Source organism: Schistocerca gregaria, chromosome 3 (genome assembly GCF_023897955.1).
Source record: "Schistocerca gregaria isolate iqSchGreg1 chromosome 3, iqSchGreg1.2, whole genome shotgun sequence".
Taxonomy (NCBI): domain Eukaryota; kingdom Metazoa; phylum Arthropoda; class Insecta; order Orthoptera; family Acrididae; genus Schistocerca; species Schistocerca gregaria.
Genome location: NC_064922.1, coordinates 384,159,839 through 384,187,799, shown reverse-complemented (window position 1 = coordinate 384,187,799; position 27,961 = coordinate 384,159,839). Strand labels below are relative to the sequence as shown.

At 40.7% G+C, this 27,961-nt stretch overlaps 1 protein-coding gene across 1 annotated transcript in view; it reads left to right on the top strand.

The window, feature by feature from the left end:
- LOC126353999 (slit homolog 2 protein) overlaps positions 1–27,961 on the top strand; it is a 1,283,043-nt gene that overhangs the window by 970,389 nt on the left and 284,693 nt on the right. The window contains exon 5 of the mRNA XM_050003305.1: positions 15,632–15,784. Within this exon, the coding sequence (XP_049859262.1) occupies positions 15,632–15,784 (153 nt within the window). The remainder of the gene's footprint in view (positions 1–15,631; positions 15,785–27,961) is intronic.

Here is a 27,961-nt window from a genome sequence, read left to right as displayed (position 1 = left end):
ATACGCGGCTGGGTAGGAGATTTTCTCCTCTCAGGGACTGGTTGTTGTGTTGTCCTAATCATCATCATTTCATCCCCATGGACGCGCAAGTGGCCGAAGTGGCATCAAATCGAAATACTTGCACCCTGGGGAACGGTCTACCCGACGGGAGGCCCTAGTCGCACGACATTATTTTAATTTCAAACGTAATCGCCTTAACTGTTGATACCCTTATCCCACAATGAGAGGAAATCGTGAATTTCTTCAGGGAAAATTATTGCGGTTGTCTGCGGGCATACACCTCTTTGGCCGAAGAAATACGACGGCCACGAATATCTTTCTTCCGGGCTCCAGAAGTATGGGAACCTCATGACGAGAGATGGGGACTGTGTGGGGGATGTGTAAGTGCTTCACAGTGATACTTCTGCCCCATAGTCGAAACAACAGGCACAGCAACTCCGGGAAAGTCATGTTGACATTTTTACTTGACTGCAAGGGCCCGCTGCTCATTGACTTTCTCGAATGCAGCACCACAATAAACACATAGAGGAATGCGGACAATTTGCAAAATTTGAAGCGCTGCATCAAGTTCAAACACCCACGAAAGTTGACGGACGACATCATTCTGTCCTAGGATAATGCCCGCCAGCATGTTGCCAATGTTGTTTCGAGTACGCTGCAGAAGTTCCGCTGGGAAGCCCTTACACATCCCCCATACAGTCCCGATCTCTCTTCATGCGTTTTCCATATTTTTGGACTCTTGAAGGAAGACATTCGTGGCCTTCGATGTGTTTCGGGCGAAGAGGTGCACACCTGGGTGCAATCATATATGTGTTAGTTTTTTCCGCGCGCTGTTCGAGACTGGGATAATAGAGAATTATCGTGAAGGTGGTTCGATGAACCCTCTCCCAGGCACTTAAGTGTGATTTACAGAGTACCCATGTCTATGTAGATGGTTCCGTAAACATTTTTCCATGAAGGCATCCACCTTCTTGTCTCACAGTGGGATACATGTATCAAAAATTGTGCCGATAAAAAAAAAAGGAAATGATCGTATGGCATTGTTGGCCGGGAGGTCCCATTCGGGGGAGTTCGGCCGCCGTATTGCAAGTCCTTTTTAGTTAACGCCACTTCGTCGACTTGCGAGTCAATGGTGATGAAAATGATGATGGACACTCAACACCCACACCCCTGCCGGGAATCGAACCCGGGCCCCTTGCATGGGAGACGGTAACGCTACCGCTACGCAACGGAGGCGGAAATTGTAACGATATTTTGGAATAATAAACAGTTAAATCACTGTTTTTCTACCTGTCTCGATTTCATTCGACTGCCCCTTATATATCTCGTTTATTTGCGATACGGCAATAATTTTAAAATGCTAAATTGTAGTAAAGCTGATTAATAGAGTTAAAAATTATTTGAATGTTTGTAATAATAATGTGAATAACAGTACAGACTGAGAGCTAATTGCATTAACAATAGCGATGCAACAACTACTACTTACATTACTGCCCGCATCTCGCGGTCGTGCGGTAGCGTTCTCGCTTCCCAAGCCCGGGTTCCCGGGTTCGATTCCCGGCGGGGTCAGGGATTTTCTCTGCCTGGTGATGGCTGGGTGTTGTGTGATGTCCTTAGGTTAGTTAGGTTTAAGTAGTTCTAAGTTCTAGAGGACTGGTGACCATAGATTTTAAGTCCCATAGTGCTCAGAGCCATTTGAACCATTTTAACTTCCATTACTACACCTCATAATAATCATAATAGTGACCGTAGCAAATACCGTGCAAAACTTGTTTGTAGATACACAAAATTAATGTTTTCAGACATAGTGAGTTCTCAAGAAAGAAATTTCGGTAAACTGAACCAACTAAGATCTTTAGAAAATGAAGCACATGTTATTGGAAACAAGAGTAAGGGAGAATCGAGAAGCTGACACAATTTATGACTTTTAATTTGTGAAGAGACAGCGTTTAGTTTGCCTTGATGTCATCACTGTATCTCACAAAATGTATCCTTCGTTTCATTTTTCCACAGATTTTATACCATAGCAGCATTCAGCTTTTCAAGAAACAACGTTATGTCAGAGTTAATTTTTGCAGCAAGCTGCCCCGACTTCGGGTTGGTTGTCACAGATTATTTAGATGAGAAACAAGAAATTTATCCAAAAATAGTTTATCAAGAACACGAAAATCAAACAGTGACATTGATAACGCTCTATTATACATTTTAGGTCAATTTATATTTCGGCAACGTGATGGGGGGTCCCATTCTTCCGTTCTTTTGGAGAGTCATAGTGGTATTACTCCTGGGTTCGTGGCGCTCTGTGCCATCTTGTATGACTTCAGACCATGGCGTAAGTGACTGAGGAACGTCTGATGGCACAGAGGTACGTCGCGGACATCCTGTGTCTTCAAATGTTACTCCTCATGTGACAGTAACGTGGTGTCATTTCTCAGCAGGACAAAGCTCGTCCACACATGACAAGTACCTCTAAGTACTGTCTCCGTGATGCTGAGGTACTGCTGTACTCAGGAAGATCTCCTGATCCTTCCCTGATAAAAGCTCTGACTTGACCTCTCTCATACTGCCAGTATCAGGGATATCAAGGGTCAGTTACCAACATGTGGGCCGGCCTGCCTTAGGAGTTTAACGGCTTTATAACACCACTCACAATGGGGTATAATGTCTTACCGGTTGGGCTCATACTGTGAGGCACAGGGTTCTCCGTCGACATTTGGAAAAGCGTTAATTCGACGAATAATGAGGGTAGAGAGGTAAAGCTTGACACACATGTCTGAAATTACATGGGGTCTTATGGAACCGAGAAACGAATGCCAAAACCGCCCAACAGATGACACTGTACAGCAACAAGTCACTGACGCCGCGTGAGAATCGTGTGTAAAATGAGCTGTAGTGAGAGAGGAAGTCAGATGCGCCAGTAAGCGCAGCAGAATACAAAATTGTTAAGGCTTTTGTGGCCACTTGTTGACAAACTGCCTATTGGCTACTGTCTCGGGTTCTTCGGCCAACGTTCATCTAATGATTTTAGTGACGTTTCCCGTACTGCAGCGAGCGACCGTCGCCAGTAGTAAGAGGAGAACCGCACCGGAAATGACTGCGGTGAAGTCCTCGGACGCTGGTGCGCCAGGTACATACAGTCTGCGACCGCGAGCTCGGCTCCAGTTCACCACCGGCAGTGCAGGGTGAACTTTGACAATGGCAGCCACTCGTGCTGGCGAAACGTCGGCCGAAGAACCCGAGACTGAAGCCAATATTCAGTTTGTCAATAGCGGCATGCTGACTTTACTAGGAAAGGTACCGATAGTGAAGTTTTACTATCAGGATGGAGAATCCGCTACTGCGGCTTTACGATCCTGTCGCCACAATCTCTTGTACACTTAGTTTGGTGAGGATAGCGTGGTGCGCCGTCCCTTGCGTCATGCTTGGCCCCTCAGGTCCGCAGACCTTAATCCGTGTGACTGGTTCTTGTGGGGTTACTTGATGTCGCAGGTGTAGCGCGCTCGTCCGACGTCACTGGTGATGCTAAAAGACAACATCCGAAGGCTGTTTCCCACTATACGTACTGATATGCTGTATAGCGGTGCTGGTAGCGTTGTCTCTCGACTACAGGAATTATTGATGAATTACGGCCGACATGTTGAGCATTCGTTGTAAAGAACATCGTCTCCGCTAGCAATCAATTGTGATACCACTTACTTGTTTTGTGTCATATAAAGCACCATCTGTTGGTCATTTAGTGCACTTTTTTTGGGTTCAGTAGAATTCGATGTCGTTTCAAGTATATGTTAACTTTTACCTCTCTACCTACATTATTCCGTGAAGTATTGAGTTTTCAAATGTTAACATACTTTTGGGTCACCTTCTACTTTATAAATTCGATTCGATTTTTAATCACTGAATCTACATCACATATTTCGTTTCGTCCTCACGTGTTGGGTGATTCACTGTTGTTTACCACGTATTGTAGATAAATATCAACTGCGATCAAAAAGCTTCCGTTCGATGGTTGACATCCCAGAATAGTTATGCTATTCAGGTGAAATCACCGTGGGCATTGTGGCCATCGTACCGTCGACGCACCAGCTTGAAGATATCCGTTTGGAAAAACACAGTGTCCTGCTCCGCCGAGAAGTGCGTAACTGTCTGCTTCACATCCTCGACAAACAGGAATCGCCGACTTTTCTTAAGGAACCGAAGAAGTGATATCGCATGGATTATAGAGTGGGTGCTCGAATCTCTCACATTTGAATTGTAACTTCTGCGTTACGACATTTGCTATATGGGGATGTGCGTTATCATGAGGGAGCATGGAACTTGGCGCACCATCTCACAACAGTTGTTTTCAACAGCCGTGGTGCCCCACACACATTCTTCATACGCCGATGGATGTTTATCGGTATTGTTCTTCGGCAGCCAAGAAAAGAAAGACAACACGTTGGTCCTGTTTGGAAGCATTTGGTAATAACATAACCATAGTTCATGTTTCTGCTTTTCCCGCACGCGTGCCAGAAAGACATGAATGCTACATATCCCGCTTATCTACATGTCGTTGCTTATATACCTGCATCAAAATCATGGTACGTTGCTTATCCACTGCAGCAACGCCCTCAGACGGGAACTTCTTGATCGCTCCTGACATAATAACAACAACGGCACTTTTAAAATTACAAAATACTGCCATAGTTCCCCCCACTAACAAAAAGCGTTTGGAAAGTCTGGACCTAAGAAGAAAACCGCGACTTTAAAATAAACTTTAATGGTTTGAATCTGTTACTTGCCTTTTTAGATTTCAGTCAATAGAGAGTTCCTCTGAACTGTTGATACCGTCACCGAGCTGGAACCCAGTCTTGTTCTGGTTGTTCGAAGTTGCTTTCAGGGCTTCAAGATCTCTTGGACGTCTTGCATGCATGATGGAACTGCCAATAATTTTCATTGCTCATGAAGAGTAGAGAAGAGGACCAAATTCCATTTATTGTACACAGACTAAGTTTTTCATGGTCTGCCCTTTAGTCTCCAGGTCCAAATCTTGCCAATCCGTACCGTGCTTCAGACACAGTGTTCCCGAATATCGTGAGTATTGACGCGTTTAGGATATTGTTTTTATTTTGAAACCATCATTTAATGCAGTGATTCTCGTCCTTTATCTTGATATGAAAGCCACACACATATGATCCTGATATGATTTGCATCTAATGAGAATATGGGGATCAGGTTTGTATTATGTGGTTGATAGCCCCAAGAGCTACGTTACGCACGATCGATCAACAACAAAGATTTTAAAATAAAAGCAAACAATTTCCCACAACGTTGTTTTGATGGTTGATTCCTGCAAGTAGCAGTAAAATGACCTTAGCAAGTCGCACAGGAGCAATATTAATCTTGATATTAAGCACACGAGTTTACAATAATGACTCGTATATTGAAGTAGGAAGCCGTATAAATACTCATACCATTCTCCTCGTCACAACTGCAACTAAATTTTCAAAACACGATTTTCGGGCTTTGCCGATCCACATCATTCGCGGCCGGCACGAGGCAGAAAGTATCTCATCAGCCTACCAATTCTAGGGGCCTGGTCTCTGTGGACTTCGTCTTATTTCCGAAGTTGAATGCAATTTCAGAGGACGGAGATTCGGCACAAGCAGGTAAGATTAAATTCCCTGGCGGACTTAAGACCGATCGCACAGGCTCGCTCCAGGTCTGTTCGCTGAATTGGAAATGCTGTGAGGAAAGTGTATAAGCTGAGAGAGGAAAACACATTGTAAGAATACAAATGTTACTGCTTGTTCGTGGCCGTTAGGAAGATTCTGATACTGTTCGAAGATATTTTGAGTGAATGTAGCAAGATAACGTATTGTCGATAATGACTGAATCACACTTACCACGTGTACATACCACTAAGTGATCAAGATGCTGTATTGCTTATCCACATACCAAGTGATACTAAATCCACTGACAGCCTCAATTTAACAAACGTTGAAAATATATTTGAGGAAAATTTCTGGTCGTTAGATTGTGTTCTAACGTTCTGAGCTCAGTTCCAAACCCTTTCTGCAGTCTTACATGGAGATAGGTGCAGGACAGTATTGTTCATAGTCCGTAGGGTGGTGATATTAGCTTTTTGAGATCCTGTCTGTGGTTAACGGAAATACAGATAAATTCATTTCCTTTCCTTTCAGTTTCATATGTATCCCCAACATTTCAAATACAACACTCATTATAGTCATCCACATTACACAAATATTAAGCGAATATGCTACGAGTGAAGTGACGTTGTGGTTAGTATACTGGACTCGCATTCTGGGGGATGACACTCCAGATTTTAGATCGGTCATCACTATTTACGTTTCCTGTGGTTTCTCGATTTCTATGAAAGTAAATACCTGAATGGTTGCTTTGAAAATTCCGCTCCTGACTAGCTTGCCCGCATTTGTCCCCGCAATACGAAGTATGGTCAGTCACTGATAACTTCATCATCGACGTGAAGCTGACTCGTACACTTGTTTTGCAAACGATATTATAGTGAATCGTGGTGAAAACTTCAGCATCATGGGCTTGCACTTCGCAGAAGTCTTAACATTCGGCTCATTACCAGGTATTGGATAACCATCATCATTTAAGACATTATGCCTTTCAGCGTTCAGTCTGGAGCATAGCCCCCCTTATAAAATTCCTCCATGATCCCCTATTCAGTGCTAACATTGGTGCCTCTTCTGATGTTAAACCTATTACTTCAAAATTATTCTTAACCGAATCCAGGTACCTTCTCCTTGGTCTGCCCCGACTCCTCCTACCCTCTACTGCTGAATTCATGAGTCCCTTGGGTAACCTTGCTTCTCCCATGCGTGTAACGTAACCCCACCATCTAAGCCTGTTTGCCCTGACTGCTACATCTATAGAGTTCATTCCCAGTTTTTCTTTGATTTCCTCATTGTGGACACCCTCCTGCCATTTTCCCATCTACTAGTACCTGCAATCATCCTAGCTACTTTCATATCCGTAACCTCATCCTTGTTGATAAGGTAACCTGAATCCACCCAGCTTTCGCTCCCATACAACAAAGTTGGTCGAAAGATTGAGCGGTGCAGAGATAACTTAGTCTTGGTACTGACTTCCTTCTTGCAGAAGAGAGTAGATAGTAGCTGAGCGCTCACTGCATTAGCTTTGCTACACCTCGCTTCCAGTTCTTTCACTATGTTGCCATCCTGTGAGAATATGCATCCTAAGTACTTGAAACCGTTCACCTGTTCTAACTTTGTTCCTCCTATTTGGCACTATACCGGTTTATATTTCTTTCCCACTGACATTACTTTCGCTTTGGAGATGCTAATCTTCATACCATAGTCCTTACATTTCTGATCTAGCTCTCAAATATTACTTTGCAAACTTTCAATCGAATCTGCCATCACAGCTAAGTCATCCGCATATGCAAGACTGCTTATTTTGTGTTCACATATCTTCTTAGGAGTCCCTGGTTTGTCAGTTAGCCAGGTATTGGAAGATAGACATTTTTCCAGATAGACGACGAACGTTGTTCCTAAGACAGCAGAAGCAGTAAAACACTTAAGAGGATTGACGAATGAAATACAGTAGGCTCTTTTGCTATCTCTAATAATTCTACGGCTCTTTGCGCTCATCTGATGTTATTTTGCACTGGTCACCACCGTTGAATGGCGCTCAGAGATTCAGAGGGGACGCCTGCACGTAGGAATTGCATGCTGTGTCCACCATGGCCCTGGAGTTTGTCACAGGAGGGAAAATATTCGCGAATTGGGACTTTCAGTGGCTGAGAGGATCACTTTCGTAATGTATTCTACCGAGACGTAACTGCTGTGTAATTGTTGTTTGTCAAAGGCCACCAATGCTGAGTAACGCTCCCAGTCAGCTTTACAAGGCTGCCAAGTCGTTTTACGCATGGATTGTACGTGATTCACCACGTGAATTACGCATCGGACATGGTTGCTCGACGGTGTGTCTGCACGATTGACAACTCTAGACGGTGAGCAAGCTGTGAGCTGCAGAAGGAGAGATGCAGGTGTGACAGCAAATGTGTAGAATCTGAAAGAAATGTGTATTCGCCTGTGTTGTTGGTAGCGATATTAAGCTGGTCCAGAATACCCGATAGGGCCAGGCCCCCTGCATACGCTCTGGGCGAGTCCCAGATGAAACGGTGGTCATTTCAGTGACCGAGCAGCAAGGAAATGTCTTGCGAGCTGGGCGATAAGCTCTAGTATATCCGCCCTCGTAAGGACGAGCGACTCGGGGCTGTGGTTTCTGTCAAGAGAAAATATAAATCTAGGAAGGAAACTATGGAAAGCAAGAGCTTACAGCCGAGTATTTCAGCGGAATGATCTGGCTATGCACGTTGTCTGAGATGAGCCTCGTTACACTCCTTGAGGCAGAGTCCCTCTTCGGGAGGAAGGTCGTGATGTATTGCGAAAAAGTGTGGGGGATTCTGAACTTACTAGCAGCCGCAGTTCTACCCTACGAAACCTGATGCTGCATACATTCCATCGAAGGATGACTATACTTAAGAATAGCACATAGTAGTTTCGTTATTGGCGACTTCCTTGGCAGCTTTGGAACGTCTGGTTTTGTATGCTTTTGAATACTCGATTCAGAATAAGATGGATTACTTTCCAATACGTGTTCAGGGATTTTAAAATTGTGACGTTGAGCTGGTGATCGAAGAACTGTTTGGCCATATAGTGTTATAATCATGACGCGGCCAAGACAGTGCTCGGCAACAGTAAGTGAAACCCTCGTTCTGATTCAGATCTTCTGAATATCCCGCTTATCGAGATACACAGGGCATTCTCACTACGAAGTCGCGTGGTCTCCTGTGGAGTTAATGCAACTGGGGAAATGGGCGTATAATCTCGCTCTCTACAGCAATTTACACATTCCGCTGCCCCACTCGATCGAATGTGAGAAATAGAGTATGTAAATTCGCTGTCTACACCGTTCGTAACTTTATTCATTGCTGTTACACTCTAATATTATATCCTTTGATTCGCCCCTTGGTCCGCCCATCAAGCAGCCAAGTGGTAACAAAACTGAGGTGAGTATTTCAGCAAGCAATGGGCCTCTGTTCGAATTGGATACCCGTAGGGAGTGTAGCTTCCAAAGGATGTTTGGAATGAAGCGCACTTACTGTCCCAATTAGGAAAGTTCCATTGTGTGGCCGAGAGAATGACTTCACTGAACTTGCAATTGCGTCCACATTTTACTGAATGATGAACGGACTAACCCTAACAAAAATCATACCTTGTTCCAATCGTAACACTAATAAGCAGCAAGGTGCTGATCGAAAACATGTAATTTCTTTCCATTTGTTAGACAAGGTTGAGAGAATTGCTTTGGTGGTCATTGTGATTCAATCCCCTCCTATTGCCGACGATGGGAGTCCTTCAGACTGGAACAGTAACTCGAATTGTGACTGTCACACCTCAGGTCATACCTCTGAGAGTCCAGACAGAAGGGCCTAAGGGCCTATTGGTGATCGGGAAGTGGCACGTCCAGCAGTTACCCCTTCCTTTGCCTTGCTTTTACCAGGGCGTATATGCATGCCTTACCTGTTGACCCAACTGCTGGTAATCACACATTACCTAGTTAATCTTTACTGGTCAAACATGTGAAGTGGCCTTTGAAAACGCACAGGCAGGCAGATAGGAGATCAAAGAAACGTCAAAAATCGCACACACAGAAAATGAGTTTTGCTATTTGGACAGCAAAATTATTTACGAAGGCCGAGGTGGGGGCAGTGTATAAAAGGTAGACAATAAAAGACAAACATTTCTGAGAAATGGAAATATGTGAACTTACGACTGTAGTTTAACTGTTAGTAAGTCATTTCTGGACGTATTTGTGTGTACTGTACCCTCGTAAAGAATTGAAATGTGAATGATGAACAGCTCAGAACAGAAGAGAATAGAAGGTTTTGAAATTTCGAACTTCTGAAAAACATTCAGATGAGACAGGTAGATCAGATAACTATTTAGATGGTACTACATCTAACTGCGAATGAAAGAATTTTGCTTATGAAGACTATTTCTTGTCAACCTCCGATAGGTCGCAACATTAAAACCATAGTGAAAATATAATGACGTTTTGCGCAGATGTGTTGTACAGTGTCTCTAGCACGCCCACCGCTCGCGTCACGAGGCAGTTTTCAGTTCTGAGTGCACAGTGAACATGTAGAGATGCTAAGAACAATAGAGCCTTCCATCAAGTATGAAGTGACTGCCTAATTTCATGCAGCCCACATAACATGACCATCACGTGTTTCCTTCTTCATGACAATTCTCCTTTGTACACTGCGGGTGCAAGCACCAACGACGCTATTGCACCGTTTTCGATGGGAAGTTTTTAATAACTGACTGTAGTTGACTCCGTTTGACTTTCATCTCTTCGTTCACATGAGCCTCTGGCTTTGAGGACAGCATTTTGGCACAGACAACGAGCTGTACACCAGCAAGGGAATTGGTGGAAAGCAGAGGCGGCTGCCATCTGTGAAGGAGGTATTGGATAGCTGGCATGATGCTACGACATATCTCTATGTCGAAATGGCGGCTATGTAAAGAAGCAGGTGCAAGGTGTAGCTGAACGTTGCAATTAAAATATTTCTAATTTTCACTGCAGTTTTCTTTTCAAAAGTGATCGGAGATTGAAAACAAAAATAGCCCTCGTATAGCTTGACTAAAAGAAGGGATTGAGTGATATAACACATCTTGAAATCTTGAAGCATCAAGGAATCTTCAATATGGTAATGGAGGAAAGTTCTGGAGGGATAAAAATTGCAAAGGAAGACCGAGTTTGGCTACAGTAAGCAGTTTCAAATAGATGAGGGTTGTAATAGTAGTCTGTACGAAAAGTTCGTAAACTCAGTTTATTTCTAGTGTAGAAACGATGTCAGCGTATAAGTACTGTGGCACCTTAAACTAATAAAACAGAAATTTTGTGTATGGAGTGTCAGTTGCGTGTGAGAAGTGTGAAAATGTGGCTCTATTTTGTCAACGTTATGGCACCAAAAATCGGAATGAGGCAACATCTCTAAAAATGTTCAAGAAATTCTCCAGAAGGTTTTGAAGAAGAGAAAAACGTGTGTAATATTTGTCCTGCACACTTGTATTCTGATCAAACAACGACGAGTGGATTTTTCCTATGACTTGAGTGTGATGCAAAACGTGGACAGTTCTTTTCTGAAAAAAAAGCCGTCATGAGTGATCTTGTGAAATCAGTACAAACGAGTGTTATTGTTGTGGTCTTCAGCCCAGAGACTGCTTTGATGCAGATCTCCATGCTACTCTATCTTGTGCAAGCATCATCTCCCAGTACCTACTGCAACCTACATCCTTCTGAATCTGTTTAGTGTATTCATCTCTTGGTCTCCCTCTACGATTTTTACCCTCCACGCTACCCTCCAATACTAAATTGGTGGTCCACTGATGCCTCACAATATCCCCTACCAACCGATTCCTTCTTCTAGTCAAGTTTTGCTACAAATTTCTCTTCTCTCCAGTTCTATTCAGTACCTCCTCATTAGTTATGTGATCTGCCCATCTAATCTTCAGCATTCTTCTGTAGCACCACATTTCGGAAGCTTCCCTTCTCGTCTAAACTGTTTATCGTCCATGTTTTACATCTATACACGGCTACAATCCATACAAATACTTTCAGAAACGACTTCCTGACACTTAAATCTATACTCGATGTTAACAAATTTCTCTTCTTCAGAAACGATTTACTTGCCATTGCCAGTCTACATTTTATATCCTCTCTAATTCTATCATCATCAGTTAATTTGCTCCCCAAACAGCAAAACTCATTTACTACTTTAAGTGTCTCATTTCCTAATCTAACTCCCACAGCATCACCCGATTTAATTCGACTACATTCCATTATCCTCGTTTTGCTTTTGTTAATTTTCATCTTATATCCTCCTTCCAAGACACTGTCCATTCCGTTCAGCTGCTCTTCCAGGTCCTTTGTCGTCTCTGACAGAATTACAATGTCATCGGCGAACAAATTGTAAATAGCCTTTCGCTCCCTGTATTTTACCCCTGCCACCTCCAGAATTTGAAAGACTACAAAACGAGAAGGTGCAGAAATTCATATGAAAGGAGAACATTTCAACGACATAGACGATATTGAAATCAGTGTATTGAGCGAATTGCCCAAATTGTAAAGAAAGACTTTTCTGACAGTTTCACATGGCTGTATGAAGATTCTGTGCGTGTGGAGTGGAGGAGGGCAAGTGAGACTATGTCGATTACACGAAAAATTATAACTATCTTAACGTTTCTCTATTTTTTATTAATCCAGTCTAGAAACTTTTTAGGACCGTTGGTGGAATGTCAGATCCCTTAATCGGGCAGGTAGGTTAGAAAATTTAAAAAGGGAAATGGATAGGTTAAAGTTAGATATAGTGGGAATTAGTGAAGTTCGGTGGCAGGAGGAACAAGACTTCTGGTCAGGTGACTACAGGGTTATAAACACAAAATCAAATAGGGGTAATGCAGGAGTAGGTTTAATAATGAATAGGAAAATAGGAATGCGGGTAAGCTACTACAAACAGCATAGTAAACGCATTATTGTGGCCAAGATAGATACGAAGCCCACAGCTACTACAGTAGTACAAGTTTATATGCCAACTAGCTCTGCAGATGATGAAGAAATGTACGATGAAATAAAAGAAATTGTTCAGATAGTGAAGGGAGACGAAAATTTAATAGTAATGGGTGACTGGAATTCGAGTGTAGGAAAAGGGAGAGAAGGAAACATAGTAGGTGAATATGGATTGGGGCTAAGAAATGAAAGAGGAAGCCGCCTAGTAGAATTTTGCACAGAGCACAACTTAATCATAGCTAACACTTGGTTTAAGAATCATGAAAGTAGGTTGTATACGTGGAAGAACCCTGGAGATACTAAAAGGTATCAAATAGATTATATAATGGTAAGACAGAGATTTAGGAACCAGGTTTTAAGTTGTAAGACATTTCCAGGGGCAGATGTGGACTCGGACCACAATCTATTGGTTATGACCTGTAGATTAAAACTGAAGAAACTGCAAAAAGTTGGGAATTTAAGGAGATGGGACCTGGATAAACTGAAAGAACCAGAGGTTGTACAGCGTTTGAGGGAGAGCAAAGGGGACAATTGACAGGAATAGGGGAAAGAAATACAGTAGAAGAAGAATGGGTAGCTCCGAGGGATGAAGTAGTGAAGGCAGCAGAGGATAAAGTAGGTAAAAAGACGAGGGCTGCTAGAAATCCTTGGGTAACAGAAGAAATATTGAAATTAATTGATGAAAGGAGAAAATATAAAAATGCAGTAAATGAAGCAGGCAAAAAGGAATACAGACGTCTCAAAAATGAGATCGACAGGAAGTGCAAAATGGCTAAACAGGGATGGCTAGAGGACAAATGTAAGGATGTAGCAGCTTATCTCACTAGGGGTAAGATAGATACTGCCTACAGGAAAATTAAAGAGACCTTTGGAAAGAAGAGAACCACGTGTATGAATACCAAGAGCTCAGATGGCAACCCAGTTCTAAGCAAAGAAGGGAAGGCAGAAAGGTGGAAGGAGTATATAGAAGGTTTATACAAGGGTGATGTACTTGAGGACAATATTGTGGAAATGGAAGAGGATGTAGATGAAGACGAAATGGGAGATACGATACTGCGTGAAGAGTTTGAGAGAGCACTGAAAGACCTGAGTCGAAACAAGGCCCCCGGAGTAGACAACATTCCATTAGAACTACTGACAGCCTTGGGAGAGCCAGTCATGACGAAACTCTACCAGCTGGTGAGCAAGATGTATGAGACACGTGAAATACCCTCAGACTTCAAGAAGAATATAATAATTCCAATCCCAAAGAAAGCAGGTGCTGACAGATGTGAAAATTACCGAACTATCAGTTTAATAAGTCACAGCTGCAAAATACTAACGCGAATTCTTTACAGACGAATGGAAAAACTGGTAGATGCAGACCTCGGGGAGGATCAGTTTGGATTCCGGTGAAATGTTGGAACACGTGAGGCAATACTGACCTTACGACTTATCTTAGAAGAAAGATTAAGAAAAGGCAAACCTACGTTTCTAGCATTTGTAGACTTAGAGAAAGCTTTTGACAATGTTGACTGGAATACTCTTTTTTCAAATTCTAAAGGTGGCAGGGGTAAAATACAGGGAGCGAAAGGCTATTTACAATTTGTACAGAAACCAGATGGCAGTCATAAAAGTCGAGGGGCATGAAAGGGAAGCAGTGGTTGGGAAAGGAGTGAGACAGGGTTGTAGCCTCTCCCCGATGTTATTCAATCTGTATATTGAGCAAGCAGTAAAGGAAACAAAAGAAAAATTTGGAGTAGGTATTAAAATTCATGGAGACGAAGTAAAAACTTTGAGGTTCGCCGATGACATTGTAATTCTGTCAGACACGGCAAAGGACTTGGAAGAGCAGTTGAACGGAATGGACAGTGTCTTGAAAGGAGGATATAAGATGAACATCAACAAAAGCAAAACGAGGATAATGGAATGTAGTCAAATTAAATCGTGTGATGCTGAGGGAATTAGATTAGGAAATGAGACCAAGTAGTAAAGGAGTTTTTCTATTTAGGGAGTAAAATAACTGATGATGGTCGAAGTAGAGAGGATATAAAATGTAGACTGGCAATGGCAAGGAAAGCGTTTCTGAAGAAGAGAAATTTGTTAACATCGAATATAGATTTATGTATCAGGAAGTCGTTTCTGAAAGTATTTGTTTGGAGTGTAGCCATGTATGGAAGTGAAACATGGACGATAACTAGTTTGGACAAGAAGAGAATAGAAGCTTTCGAAATGTGGTGCTACAGAAGAATACTGAAGATAAGGTGGATAGATTACGTAACTAATGAGGAGGTATTGAATAGGATTGGGGAGAAGAGAAGTTTGTGACACAACTTGACTAGAAGAAGGGATCGGTTGGTAGGACATGTTTTGAGGCATCAAGGGATCACAAATTTAGCGTTGGAGGGCAGCGTGGAGGGTAAAAATCGTAGAGGGAGACCGAGAGATGAGTACACTAAGCAGATTCAGAAGGATGTAGCTTGCAATAGGTACTGGGAGATGAAGCACCTTGCACAGGATAGAGTAGCATGGAGAGCTACATCAAACCAGTCTCAGGACTGAAGACAACAACAACAACGAGGTATATTACCCTGAATAGTTTCATCATACAAATATTCGGTCCGCAGATCACAACAGCAATATTCTTTTTAGTGTCGCAATTTAGACACACTCAAGTGTATAACTGATCTTTGCACTAATGAAAATAAAACTGCGTTGGATAGCTACTCGTTGTAAACAGTGTCCCTCCAAATTTAACTGGCAACGGTGAGGTTAAAAAAAATAGCTCTGAGCACTATGGGACTTAACTTCTGAGGTCATAAGTCCCCTAGAACTTAGAACTACTTAAACCTAACTAAGCTAAGGACATCACACACAACTGTGTCCGAGGCAGGATTCGAACCTGCGACCGTACCGGGCGCGTGGTTACGGACTGTAGCAATGGTGAGGTGTCCGCCAGTACTGACGCACCACGTTGATGAGGCCGGAAGGTATGCTTATCTTAGTTTCTCCATCCTGCCTGCAGGGCTGAGGAGCCTGGACTCTCTGGGCTTGGCGCACAACATGCTGAAGGAGGTGCCGGGCCGCGTCTTCTCCCACCTGACGCTGCTGAACTCACTGGAACTGGATGGCAACCAAATCACTCACATCGATCCTGAAGCTTTCGCTGGACTTGAAGGTAGGTTTCCACGAGCATTTGCGTTTCAGCACCAGTGCCTACAGCTAATCCAAACGCCGTCTCGAGAACTACTCAAGATTGTACATCGACAAAAATGACCGAATGTTATTACAGGTCTTTGGACGCTCATTCACTCATTCCCAGAGGTAGTTTATTCACGAACTGTGTGCTACCAAAAGCGAAAACAAACACCATTCTAACAGGCCTTAAAAGCCCAATGGTACCGACTGCCTGTCGTGTCAGTTTCAGCCCTAATGCGTACTGGATACGGATACAGAGGTGCATGTGATCAGCACACAACTCTTCCGGTCGTTGTCAGTTTTCGTAACTGGTATCCCTACTTCTCAGTGAAGTCGCTCCTTAATTGGCGTCATAAAGCTTGAGTGTTCTCCACTTGCCACAGCCAACCCAGACGGTGACCCATCCCAGTGCTAGCCACGCCCAACAGCGCTTAACTTCGATTACCTGACGGGAACCGGTGTCACCACTGCGCCAAGGCCGTTGGCTGTGCGCACTACCAAGTCTTGTAAGAAGAGTGTCGGCCTCTGGAAAGCGGCACAAAACTTCTCGCATACATCAACTTGCAGCTTTTCTTCGTTCAGATACTTTGTAGCGCAACACTCACCTTAAAGGTTGTGCACACGAGGTAAGTGGGTTACCTGTGCAGTGGCTGCCAGCGTGGGTGACACGAAATAGCAAGGAGAATATCCCAGTGTTATACTGGGTCAGCACACAGTGGCAGCTTGGTGGCTCCACCAACGGCGGCGGACAGGCGCCACCTGCCTAGCCAGAATGATAACAACATTTTTTGCCCACTTCAGCATGGCAGGTGGCCGACTGGCTAAACTGCGCAGCGGAGACATGTGCACGCCCGCTGCTCTAATCTTTCTCAAACGATCATGCAGAAAACATTTGCTAAAAATTTTGGTTCTTTTGTTACGTATATCCTCATAGGTCAGCTCAGTTACTATGACATTTGGAAGTTATATAATATGCACAAAATTCGGATGATTTGCAGTAAAAAATAGTTGTAGTCATTGGTTTGCGTTTGGTGCACATTAGTTTATACTTTGCCGTGAATGAAATGTAGCTAATATCGAATTAGTAGTATGTGGGTGTATAGGGAACACCCCCTCTTCTAGGGTTCATTTTGACCATAAAATTATTTCTTTTTTAAGGTCCAAGTCTACCTTAAAAAGTATTTTGCTTATCTGTAGGGTGACCTTGTTTAAGATCTAATCTCACCATAAAACGCAATCAAAAGTTATGGATCAAACCAACCACAACCTCGCCAATGAGGTTTCCAAAAGTAATCTCTTTTAAAGTTGAAAACAACCATAAAAATTTAAAAAATTAACACCCCAACCATAAAGATATTTTACGGTTCTAAGTAACCATAAAACGCAATCAAAAGTAATGCTTAAAACTAACCATAACAAGATTAAAGAAATGCCACAAACATTTATTAAAAATATGGCTCTAAGTAACCATTAAAACCTACTCAAAAGTTCTGAGAAAAATTAAGGTTCACAACTACCCTAAATAACAGTCAAATTCCTGGTTAAAACCAACCATTATCCTAAATTAAAATTACCAGAAAACAGCATTAAATCTGTGGTGAAATTATCCATAAAAGTTACCAACGATTTTTTAAGGATGAATAAACATTTTTATTATCTACTGAGATGTGGTGGAAGTCTACCTTAAAATTATTTCTTATTTTCCGTAGGAAAATGGTTTGTGTCTACCTTAAAAAACAATTCTCAATTTCTTATTTTCCGCAGGAAAATGGTTTGTGTCTACCTTAGTCTAATTATTATTTTCACGCAGGAAATGGTTTGTGTCTACCTTTATTATTAGCCTTAACTTATCTTAAACTCTATGGTTTACGTCTACCTATTTATTTCAATAACCCCAAGGATATGTTTCTATAATACCACCAGCCTCAGGCTTAATCATTCTCTTATCATATTCGAATTTAAAGTTTTTGGTGACGTTCTTATTAATCAAGGTTTTTGTTTTGGAATCCCTGGTAATCATTTTGTAGTTTAACTCGACCTTATTAATCTCCTTATCAACTATTTGATTCATGGTAGTTATATTTAATGCTTTAGAGTTTTCATAATTTAACGTGAAACCTTTCACCTTCATTGTCTCCTTCCCCTTACTTGTCAAGTATCCGTAGCTCTTAGGTCCTGTAGAGATCCAATCTGTGATATGATCCTTCCCCAGTTCATCAGTCCATTCTCCCAACATACAACCTGTTTCAACGGTGTTTGAACCATCATCTATGTAAACAACACTATCTGTATCGTAGTAGACCACATTTGACCCTAGCCTGTCTAGCATATCATAAAGTCGCAACCGAGCATTAGAAGTTGTAAATGCTGCTATAAACACGTTGGTAGAGTAGGAGTCTTCAACAAAATGATCTTTATACTTATAGGTGACTTGTACTATATTATCGTTAATAAATATCATATTGCTTACATCAAGCCTGTCATCCAACATTATTTGATACCACCTTTTAACATCCACTACATACTCACTCTGGGTCAAGTTTTGTCTTTGTCCGAATTTACCCCACAAAGAGTTTAAACAGATCTTAGCTACTGCTCGCTTTCCTGGGTTTGGAACCACCTCTTCGGGACTCAGATCGATATCAAGATATTTCTTAACTGATGAGATATACTCCTCAATAGTTTTAAAATCCTCTTTCCAGGGACTCGTTTCTAGCTTAATTTTCATAAAGTCCTTAACGTACCCTTTAAACAGGTCATTACTCTTTTCTTCAAAGTGCCAAACTTCATAAGTCTCCACCACTTTATACCCCTTCTCGATAGCTTTGTTCACTTCATCAGTTGTCCACGTTCCTGTTATAGCCCTTTCGTCGTCTGTGTGCTTACACCTACTACATTATCTTCGAAACATTTTGTGCAAAGCGCAAATATCAACTTATCCTTCTTAATAGGCAAAACCGGATGATACAGCTTTCGGGGTGGTAGTACTTTACACTTGATCAAACCATACCAATTTTGATCATATTTTTTGGGTTTATAAATTTTTATAGGGTGACCGATAGGGAAGTAGTCGAAAAACATTACTGTAGGGTAGAGACTGCATACATCAATATATCGTAATATTTTACCTTTAACTTTCAGTTTCGCGGCATTAGTCCTTCCTCCATAAAAGGCATCACGTGGATTAAGTGGTTCAATAACATCAACTTTCTTATTCAAGCTTTGACGGCATGCTTTTGATTTTTCCCATTCACAGCTCCATATTTCGACTACTTTATAACCAGCATCGCGCAATTTTTGAGTACGTGTCATAGTCTTTGTCCAAAGATCATCCATAGTCTCATTGTTTACATTATTAATGGTCTCACAATCGTAACAGTCAGGACAACCGTGCCAAAAACAACCGTGGTATTGGTATACAGTCTTGGTAACTTTGTCGTATCCATCTACTTTTGCGCCTAGTATCCTCACTTCACCACCATTCAAAGCATGTTGTACACCCTTGAATGTGGTTAACCAAGCGATAGACTCTTTGCTGTACATTTCTTTCTTGTCACTCTTAATAACCGCCATAGTATTTTCCTGGAGGTACTTGGATCGATATATAGCCATACAAACACTTGCAATAGTTATGTACTTAAAGGGATCTATGTTGGCAATTTCCAGAAATTGTTTCCTAAGCTCTAGACAACCCCTACGCAGAATATCTACATCAGAGTTACAATATTCCATAAATTCTTTCTGAAAGTCAAATATATAATTTTCTTTAATCTTTTGGGTGTGCCACTCAAGGAACTCTTTTCTACCCTTAGCCTTCATCGTATCAATTCCGTAGTACTTCTTCTCGGGCATAGGTCCAATATAATTCTGGTTCTCCCTAGTATTGAAGAAATGGGGAAAGTAACCCTTCTTAAGTTCTTTCAACCCGAACGTTTTGGGGAAGTCGCTCAAGGGTGAAGCCACAAAATTGTGGCTATCGATAATGCTTATTAGACCGTTTACCTCTAGCATCATCAGCTTTGTGCCATTGTATATAGTGTATGGTTTCAAAGTGTTCTCTATGCAGTATTTCAGGATGAATTGTGAGTCATACCCCTTTGCATTGTGGGCGATAGCCGTGTATCCTTGGTGGTCCTTTGATATCAGCCACTTACAGAACTCTTCGTTGGTGTTAAAGCTTACTTTTGTCCCGTCAAAGTAATGTGCTACTACCAGATTAGGAATGTGAACCCCTGTCTCCTGTTCAGCTTCATAATCGAACCAAATATACTTCTCAGTATACCTGCACCCGTTTTCATAAGTAATAATGTCAATTAAGACATTGTTCAATAGTACTTTGTACTCCTCTTCTGAAATTTCCCCTGCTAAGAAACGTTTCTGAAGATCCTTAATATGCGGTTTCTTGAACAGTTTTAACCTATTTTCATCCAAGAATTGTTTTAGAAAAGCGTCTTTATCGGTAGCCTTACAAATACACACTTCTTCACACTTCCCACCTTTCTGATGTTTATATTGGATGTAGCATTGATGTTCACCAGTCTTATAAGGTTGCATACAATTGTAGCAAAAAGAGTACCCACATTTGTGTTCTTTAGATCTAGATAAAATTATATTACAGCCTCTACACTTATAAATTTCCTCACAAACCTCAGAGTGATTACTCAAACATTCCTGGTTATAACAATACCTATTACACTCTCCACAATACACTTTAGCTTTCTCTTCGGGCGCGTGCGCAGGTTTCTTGCACAAAATACACACATTCCTGTTCCTCTTACACTTATGCTTGTCTTTATTATTGTAAGGTGAGTCGCACTTGTCGCAGTAATAACAGCTTCCTAGAAAAGCTTTCATACTGTTAATGACGTCAAAATGGTTCCCGTTTTTGTATAAATAAAGTTTAGTATCCTTCTCTTGGCCCGAGTATATAACCGAATTAAAATTTTCGGCACACACAAGCTTTATCTGAATACCCAATAATTCTTCTACATTCTTTATGTCCTCTAGAGTAAACCCTTCTTCGTTGTAGTTATCTAGTCTCTTGCACAGTTCTAGGGTTAAATCAGTTTGAATTTTTCTACCCATTCTGACCTGTTTAATATCCATCTCACTGAGCGGTCTATCGAGGACTTCATTCGAGTGGTATGTCAGTGCTGTTACAATAGCCCTCGGACAACACAAGTTATCTTTATTTATTATCTTGGTAATGCATCTTTTAGTCCTCACATCTTCACTTAGATTTATTATTTTCTGTGCTTTACCTTGTCCTCTAGGCATATTGATAATCTTGATATTGAACCTAGTTTGGGTAATGTTTAGGTTCTCGTTAGAAGATAGAATTCTACCGATATGGTTCATGAATGTTCTAGCACTGACGTCAGATTGAACAACAGTCGAAATGTCGTGGGGAAAATTCGGATTGCTTGCTACTACTGTTAATTTGTCTCCTTTTTTGTAGTTTCCTTTCTCTTTGGCCAGTTTAATCATTGCGTTGATGGCGTTCTCAACTTGCATTAACTTATCAACTTTAATGGTGTAGTCTACTTCAGTGGCATTAAATTTCTTAATGAATCGTGAGTTTGTTTCAGTGATCTTGTATGGTGGCTTTCTTTCTTCCTTAGGTGATTCTATCAAGTCTTCGTGGAAACCTAACTCTTGAGCTACCTTATTACGAAAGACAATGTCTTGCGTCTTCAAAATGGATTCAATTATTTCAGCCTTCCTCATCCTGACAGTCGCCTTAATGTTATTATTTCTTCCAATCTCTCGCAGCTGTGGTACCCTTAGCTTTTCCAAATCCTGCTTCTTGTACAACATGTCCTTAGTCTTTTCCAAAGCTTCTTTAAGTTGCGATTTCTTCATTTTCGAAACACGACTAAGATTATAATCCTTAGCCAAGATCTTAAGATCTTCGCGGTATATTTTATCTTTGTTGTGCTCCTCCTTCTCTTCATTGTTTGGGTCATTCTTAAGATGACCCTTTGATTTCAAGTGCCTGGACCAGTTATTATAAGTGATGTTCACTCGACACTTGTTGCAGTGTTTACCTGCAGAGTTATATTTCTTTCCTTCCGTCATATTCATTTATTTACTGATTTATTTTATTAAAAAAATTAAATAAAAATTCATTTTTTTAATTTCGAAAAAATCTTCTTACTACTTGCTACCAATAGTTTTAAGGTTTCGTTGACCTTAAAAATAATATTTGAATTTAGCCTCAGAGTCAGATTGTTCAGCCTCAGAGTCAGATTGTTCAGCCTCAGAGTCAGATTGTTCAGCCTCAGAGTCAGATTGTTAAGCCTCAGAGTCAGATTGTTCAGCCTCATAAAATAAGATTATTTTTAATACTTTTAAAGTATTAAAAATAGAGTAAATAAATATAAAGATTCCAAACAAAGATTCCAAACAAAGATTCCAAACAAAAATTATTATGTCAAATATAACATTTAATGATCTTAAAGTTTTATTTATTTCCTTGTGGCATATTCATTTATTTACTGATTTATTTTATTAAAAAAATTAAATAAAAATTCATTTTTTTAATTTCGAAAAAATCTTCTTACTACTTGCTACCAATAGTTTTAAGGTTTCGTAGACCTTAAAAATAATATTTGAATTTAGCCTGAGTCAGATTGTTCTTCAGAGTCAGATTGTTCAGCCTCAGAGTCAGATTATAATCCTTAGCCAAGATCTCAGATTGTTCAGCCTCAGAGTCAGATTGATCAACCTCAGAGTCAGATTGATCAACCTCAGGGTCAGATTGTTCAGCCTCAGAGTCAGATTGATCAGCCTCAGAGTCAGATTGATCAACCTCAGGGTCAGATTGTTCTTGTTCAGCCTCAGAGTCAGATTGTGGTATTATTTCAACCATCAACTTTTCAAATTGTTTTTCTAGTTGTAACATATCTTCACCTATTTCACTGAGTGCTATCTCGTCGTCTACAAAGTCTAGTATAGTTAATTGCAATTGCTGAACCCGTCTTACATAATTAAAAACGATGTCTCTTAGGTTTTCTGGCACCTTATTTATATCAAAACAAAGTGCTGCGGGGTTGTCATTGCCTTTCATTATAGCCGTCATGCTACAAGGAGGTATTAGTTTATTGCTCACAGACATTTATTATATGTATTATCTAATTAAAAAAAATAATTTTTGTCGAAAACAGCAAAACCTCGGCGCCGAGGAACCCTGTGGGGTCTTTTTCTTTCTCTTCTTGCTCTCTGTCGTCGTCGATCTTCTGCCCCACAGGGTTTTTTTCCTCTTTGTTACCACGTCTCGTCCCATACTTCTTAGCAGATGAGGGAGAGCGGATCAGTGCGGACGTCTCATGACGTCACTCAAAATTCCACGATGAAAACTTTACTCAGTTTTTTCTTCAGAAAGGTGGCCAGTCTTCCTGACCGAACGCGCTGAGCTACCGCGCCGGCGAAACAAATGCATTCGAGTAAGCTATTAATCTTACTCTCTCTCTCAGCATTACGCTTCATCTGACTTACTGTATATTTTTACTTACATTACGTAGTGTAACATACACAACAACACCCAAAAACAACAATTTATTAGCGGAAAATTTACGTTTAAGTGAATAATATACATTTAAGTTAAAATATTACGCTAGAGCAGCGCTGTTGTGACTAATGCAGGCACTCATGACATCGGCGGACCGACCTTCACCGTTGGCCTCCCAGCTGGCTATCGCAGTCGGAGCAGCCTTGGCCGTGAAGATGTCGCAAGAGGCGAGACACGTCACTTCATTCTAGCGTAAATGAAAAGAGCATTCTTCATATATAAATATTTTTACTAACCATTAACCGCCATTTATATGACTATAGGACAGAAGATTATAAAAGATTTTTAGTAACCATTAACCGCCATTTATACGAATATAGGACAGAAGATTATAAAAGATTTTTAACGACTAAAAATAAGATATCTTCTTTAGTGGGGACAGAAGATTTTCTGAAATTTTTAGTGAACCAATATACTCGTTGTGATGAAAATGAGACAGAAAATCTTCTGTCCCAAAAAGAGACATTATCCCCTTTTGGGTCAGAAGAACAAAAACGAGTCAAACGAACATTTTTTACTTATAATGGTATTTTAAAGGTTATTTTTAAATCCAATTCAGGTACAGGATATCGATTTCGTGATTGGGCTACTAAAGTGGTGTATACAGATCATCTTGGTACTGAAGAACAAAGATTTGAGCAAGCTTTAGATATAGCTGGAGTAAACGCAACTCTCGTAAAACAAGTTTTTGATACCAGTGTTACACAGGTACTGTGGGTAGATCTCTTTTACATAGGCAGAGTGTCAAAAATACTTAAATACTGCCCCTGATTTAATTTATTTAATTATTTATTTTCTTTTTAAAATCATTTTTATTATTTCTATTCAAATAAATGAACAGAATAATTCTACTTTCAATATTATCATTTGTATCTGCTCACGATGAAGCAGCAGTAAAATATTTGCACAACTTTGGGTACTTAGACTACCAAGAAGATCAACTTTCTCAACTGAGTGAAGAAGCGTACAAAGATGCACTTACGTTATTCCAACAGAAATATCATCTCGTGGCTAATGGTGAGCTGACTGATGAAACTTTACAATTAATGAAGAACCCGAGGTGTGGCGTGGAAGATAACGTTTTAAGCTTTACTACACACATCTACAAGTGGAATAAGAAGAATATAAAATGGCATTACTATCTCGCAACTAGAAAAATGTTACAGGTGGCACAATCTGCATTTAAAATGTGGCAAGAACACACAGATCTTACTTTTGAGAACAGCAACCAAAGTCCTGATATTATCATTTCGACTAAGAGGGGAGCACACCGACGTCAAAACTCAGCCCTACAGTTCTGTCAACGAAGTTTTGATGGTAGAGGAAGCGTGCTAGCTCATGCAGATTTTCCTAATTTGTACAACGAACCCATTGAAATCCACGTTGATCAGGATGAATATTGGTACATGGAAATGGACGGTAACACACCTTCTTCACAGACAAACCTGTTTGTTGTTCTAGTTCACGAGATTGGTCACACGTTGGGTACGGCACATTCAGATTTCTCTGAATCGGTGATGTACGCATTTTACAATAACACTATCCTGAGCCTATCTGAAGATGATATACGTGGTATTCAAAGTTTATATGGGAAACGTGCTTCTAGCGATACGGAACAGCGCCCTACTTCTACTCCGGCTTCACCCTCGCCTGAAGCAGTACCCAAAAAAGAGCCTGAACTGTGCACACTGAAGCAGTTTGGAAGTTCCGTAATTGTGAATGAGTTTCTATACATTTTTTATGGAACGTGGGTTTGGATGACTGCTCTTAATAGTAATGACGAGCTTTCAAAACCGCAACTAATTACAGACTGGTTAACGTTTCTACCTCAACAATTCGAAAATGTATCTGCTGTTTATCAGAGACCATCAGGTGAAGTCGTTCTTATCATTAATAACATGATATACATGGTTCAGATACCGAGTTTAACGTTACAACCTGGTTACCCAAAAAGAGTATCTGATATAGGGTTGCGACAAAATTCTGTTGTACATGGAGCTGTGAACACTTACTCTGGTAGAACCTTCATTTTTTATGACCATATATATTTTGCAGAAATCGATGAATGTAGCTTGAAAGCAAAAGCTTATGGTGTGATTAGTACAAGCTTCCCAGGAGTACCTTCAGCATTTGATTCTGTTTTTAGATACATAAACGGTTTGCTGTACTTCTTCAAGGATGGTATATTATATGAATACAATGAATTCTCAAACGTACTAGTAAGAGCAGGTAAATTCGATCTTTCTTTATTTGGTATAAACTGTCCCAAGAAATCATCTTCATTTACAGCACTAGTGAAGAGCTTAAAAGATACTGTGACTCAGCTAGAAACATTAAAACCCTAACGAGAATTTTTTTTTTTTTAAATATTGCAGTAAATAAATGGAACGAAATCAACTGCTATTGAAACTTAACAGCGCCAACAAAACGTTTACAAAGCTGAATGAGTTAGAAAAGGGACACACTTATACCATTACAAATGCTGAGAATATAAGTACAAAATATGGCCAAAAGTTTTGTCTACAACTCGACAGTGAATACAAGATTATATTACCCGATAGATACACCAAATTATTAAGCTGGGATGATTGCAATACTTTGGTTGGATTAAAGATGTTATACAATGGTGTCAAAGAAACAAACAACGACAAGAAGGTACACGATATTGAGTTCTTTTAAATTGATTTTAATGGTTTTTAATCTCTTTAAAGAGATTAAAATCTATACTAACTATCTACATCGTAAAACGTCTCAACGTCCCAACGTCTCAACGTCCCAACGTCAACGTCTCAACGTCAACGTCTCAACGTCAACGTCCCAACGTCTCAACGTCCCAACGTCAACGTCCCAACGTCAACGTCTCAACGTCAACGTCAACGTCAACGTCCCAACGTCTCAACGTCCCAACGTCAACGTCCCAACGTCAACGTCCCAACGTCAACGTCCCAACGTCAACGTCTCAACGTCAACGTCCCAACGTCCCAACGTCAACGTCCCAACGTCCCAACGTCCCAACGTCAACGTCTCAACGTCCCAACGTCAACGTCAACGTCCCAACGTCCCAACGTCAACGTCCCAACGTCCCAACGTCAACGTCAACGTCCCAACGTCAACGTCTCAACGTCCAACGAATAATTTTATTATTTTTCCTTAAATAAATGTTTGCAAAATATGATGGAAAGCTTGTTAAGCAAGCAAAAAAGAACAGAAAGAAATTTGAACAAATCAAAGACCAATTTAAAGAATGGAAAATTAAGCCTATAACCGAATACGAAAAATACAAAAAGGAGGACCAACCAGTAATTGACAAATTAGATGCGATAGGGAAAGAAGTGATTGACGCTATAGAAAAAAATCGTGAGATTGAAAAGCAGCTACTACCTTACGATGGGGGGTTTGACGATATGTTCCCTATACCACCTACTCCTGAGGTAACATCGTTTGAGAGAAGCTTATTTGTTGATGACCCCATCACACCAAAGACACGTAAGAGGTTGGAGCCTATGTTGGAACAAATTGAAGACGAGGAACGGCAGAAGATGAAGGCTGTTTCAGACTACTCAACAACTTACCTCGGCCCAAAAGTTTCAAAATGCTTAGGCGCTCTAGGTGACACAATTTTTGGTCTCCGTTTTGACAATGGAAGACATTACATGGGTGACTCCGAAGTAACATTCAACAACGATAATATTATGGTGAAGGGTAACTCCTTTAAAGCCACCAATGGGTTTATGAAGCTTCTGACTCAGAAAACCGTATCACCTGAAGAGTACACATCTGACGACCTTGATACCTATACAACTATGCTGAAGGTTACCAATGCGATATATCAGAACAATGATCCAAAGGGGAATAAACCCAAGTCAAGCAGCAGCGAAAAATACAACAACATCATTAAACCAATATGGCAGTCACTCAAGAAAGAACGTGGTAACTCGCCAAACACAAAGGGTGGTATGGGTTTTGTAAAGAGGTATACAGACAAACCGGTGGAGTACGTGTGGATGAATGACGTCAGAGACTTAATTGATAGGCTAATGGTTATTCATGGTGAAGAGAATGCGGGAAATAATAACTTCCACAATGAGAAGGTTGGAATAACCAAGATGCTTACGAGTAAATTTAATGACTTCATAGTAAATAATCCAAAGGGGATACCTTACCTAATTAGATTTCTAAACAATCTCCCTCATACATTCTGGAAGGCAGAAAGTTATGGAAAGGGCTTAGTGAACACGTTAATTAATAATCTTCCTGTTGAAATGCATTTACCTGGATACAATTACTGTGGTCAACTGGGCCACTGTTGTGCTTGAAAAGAGCATGGCAATACACACCTTGTTGTGGGAACGCCCTTAGAGCCTAATCTACCACCTCTATTTGGAAACTTTTAGAGGGAACCCGGGTAATGACCGGCTCCAACGGTAAAAACGATTAGGATTGGGTAATCCGCAGGCGAGTTCCTGTTCTAGCAAATATTGATATATGTTTTTGTGTTTAAATAAACGTAATGCACGGTACAATTTACAAGATAACAAACACTGTTGATAAACTGATATACATTGGTAGCACAACAGATAAGTTATG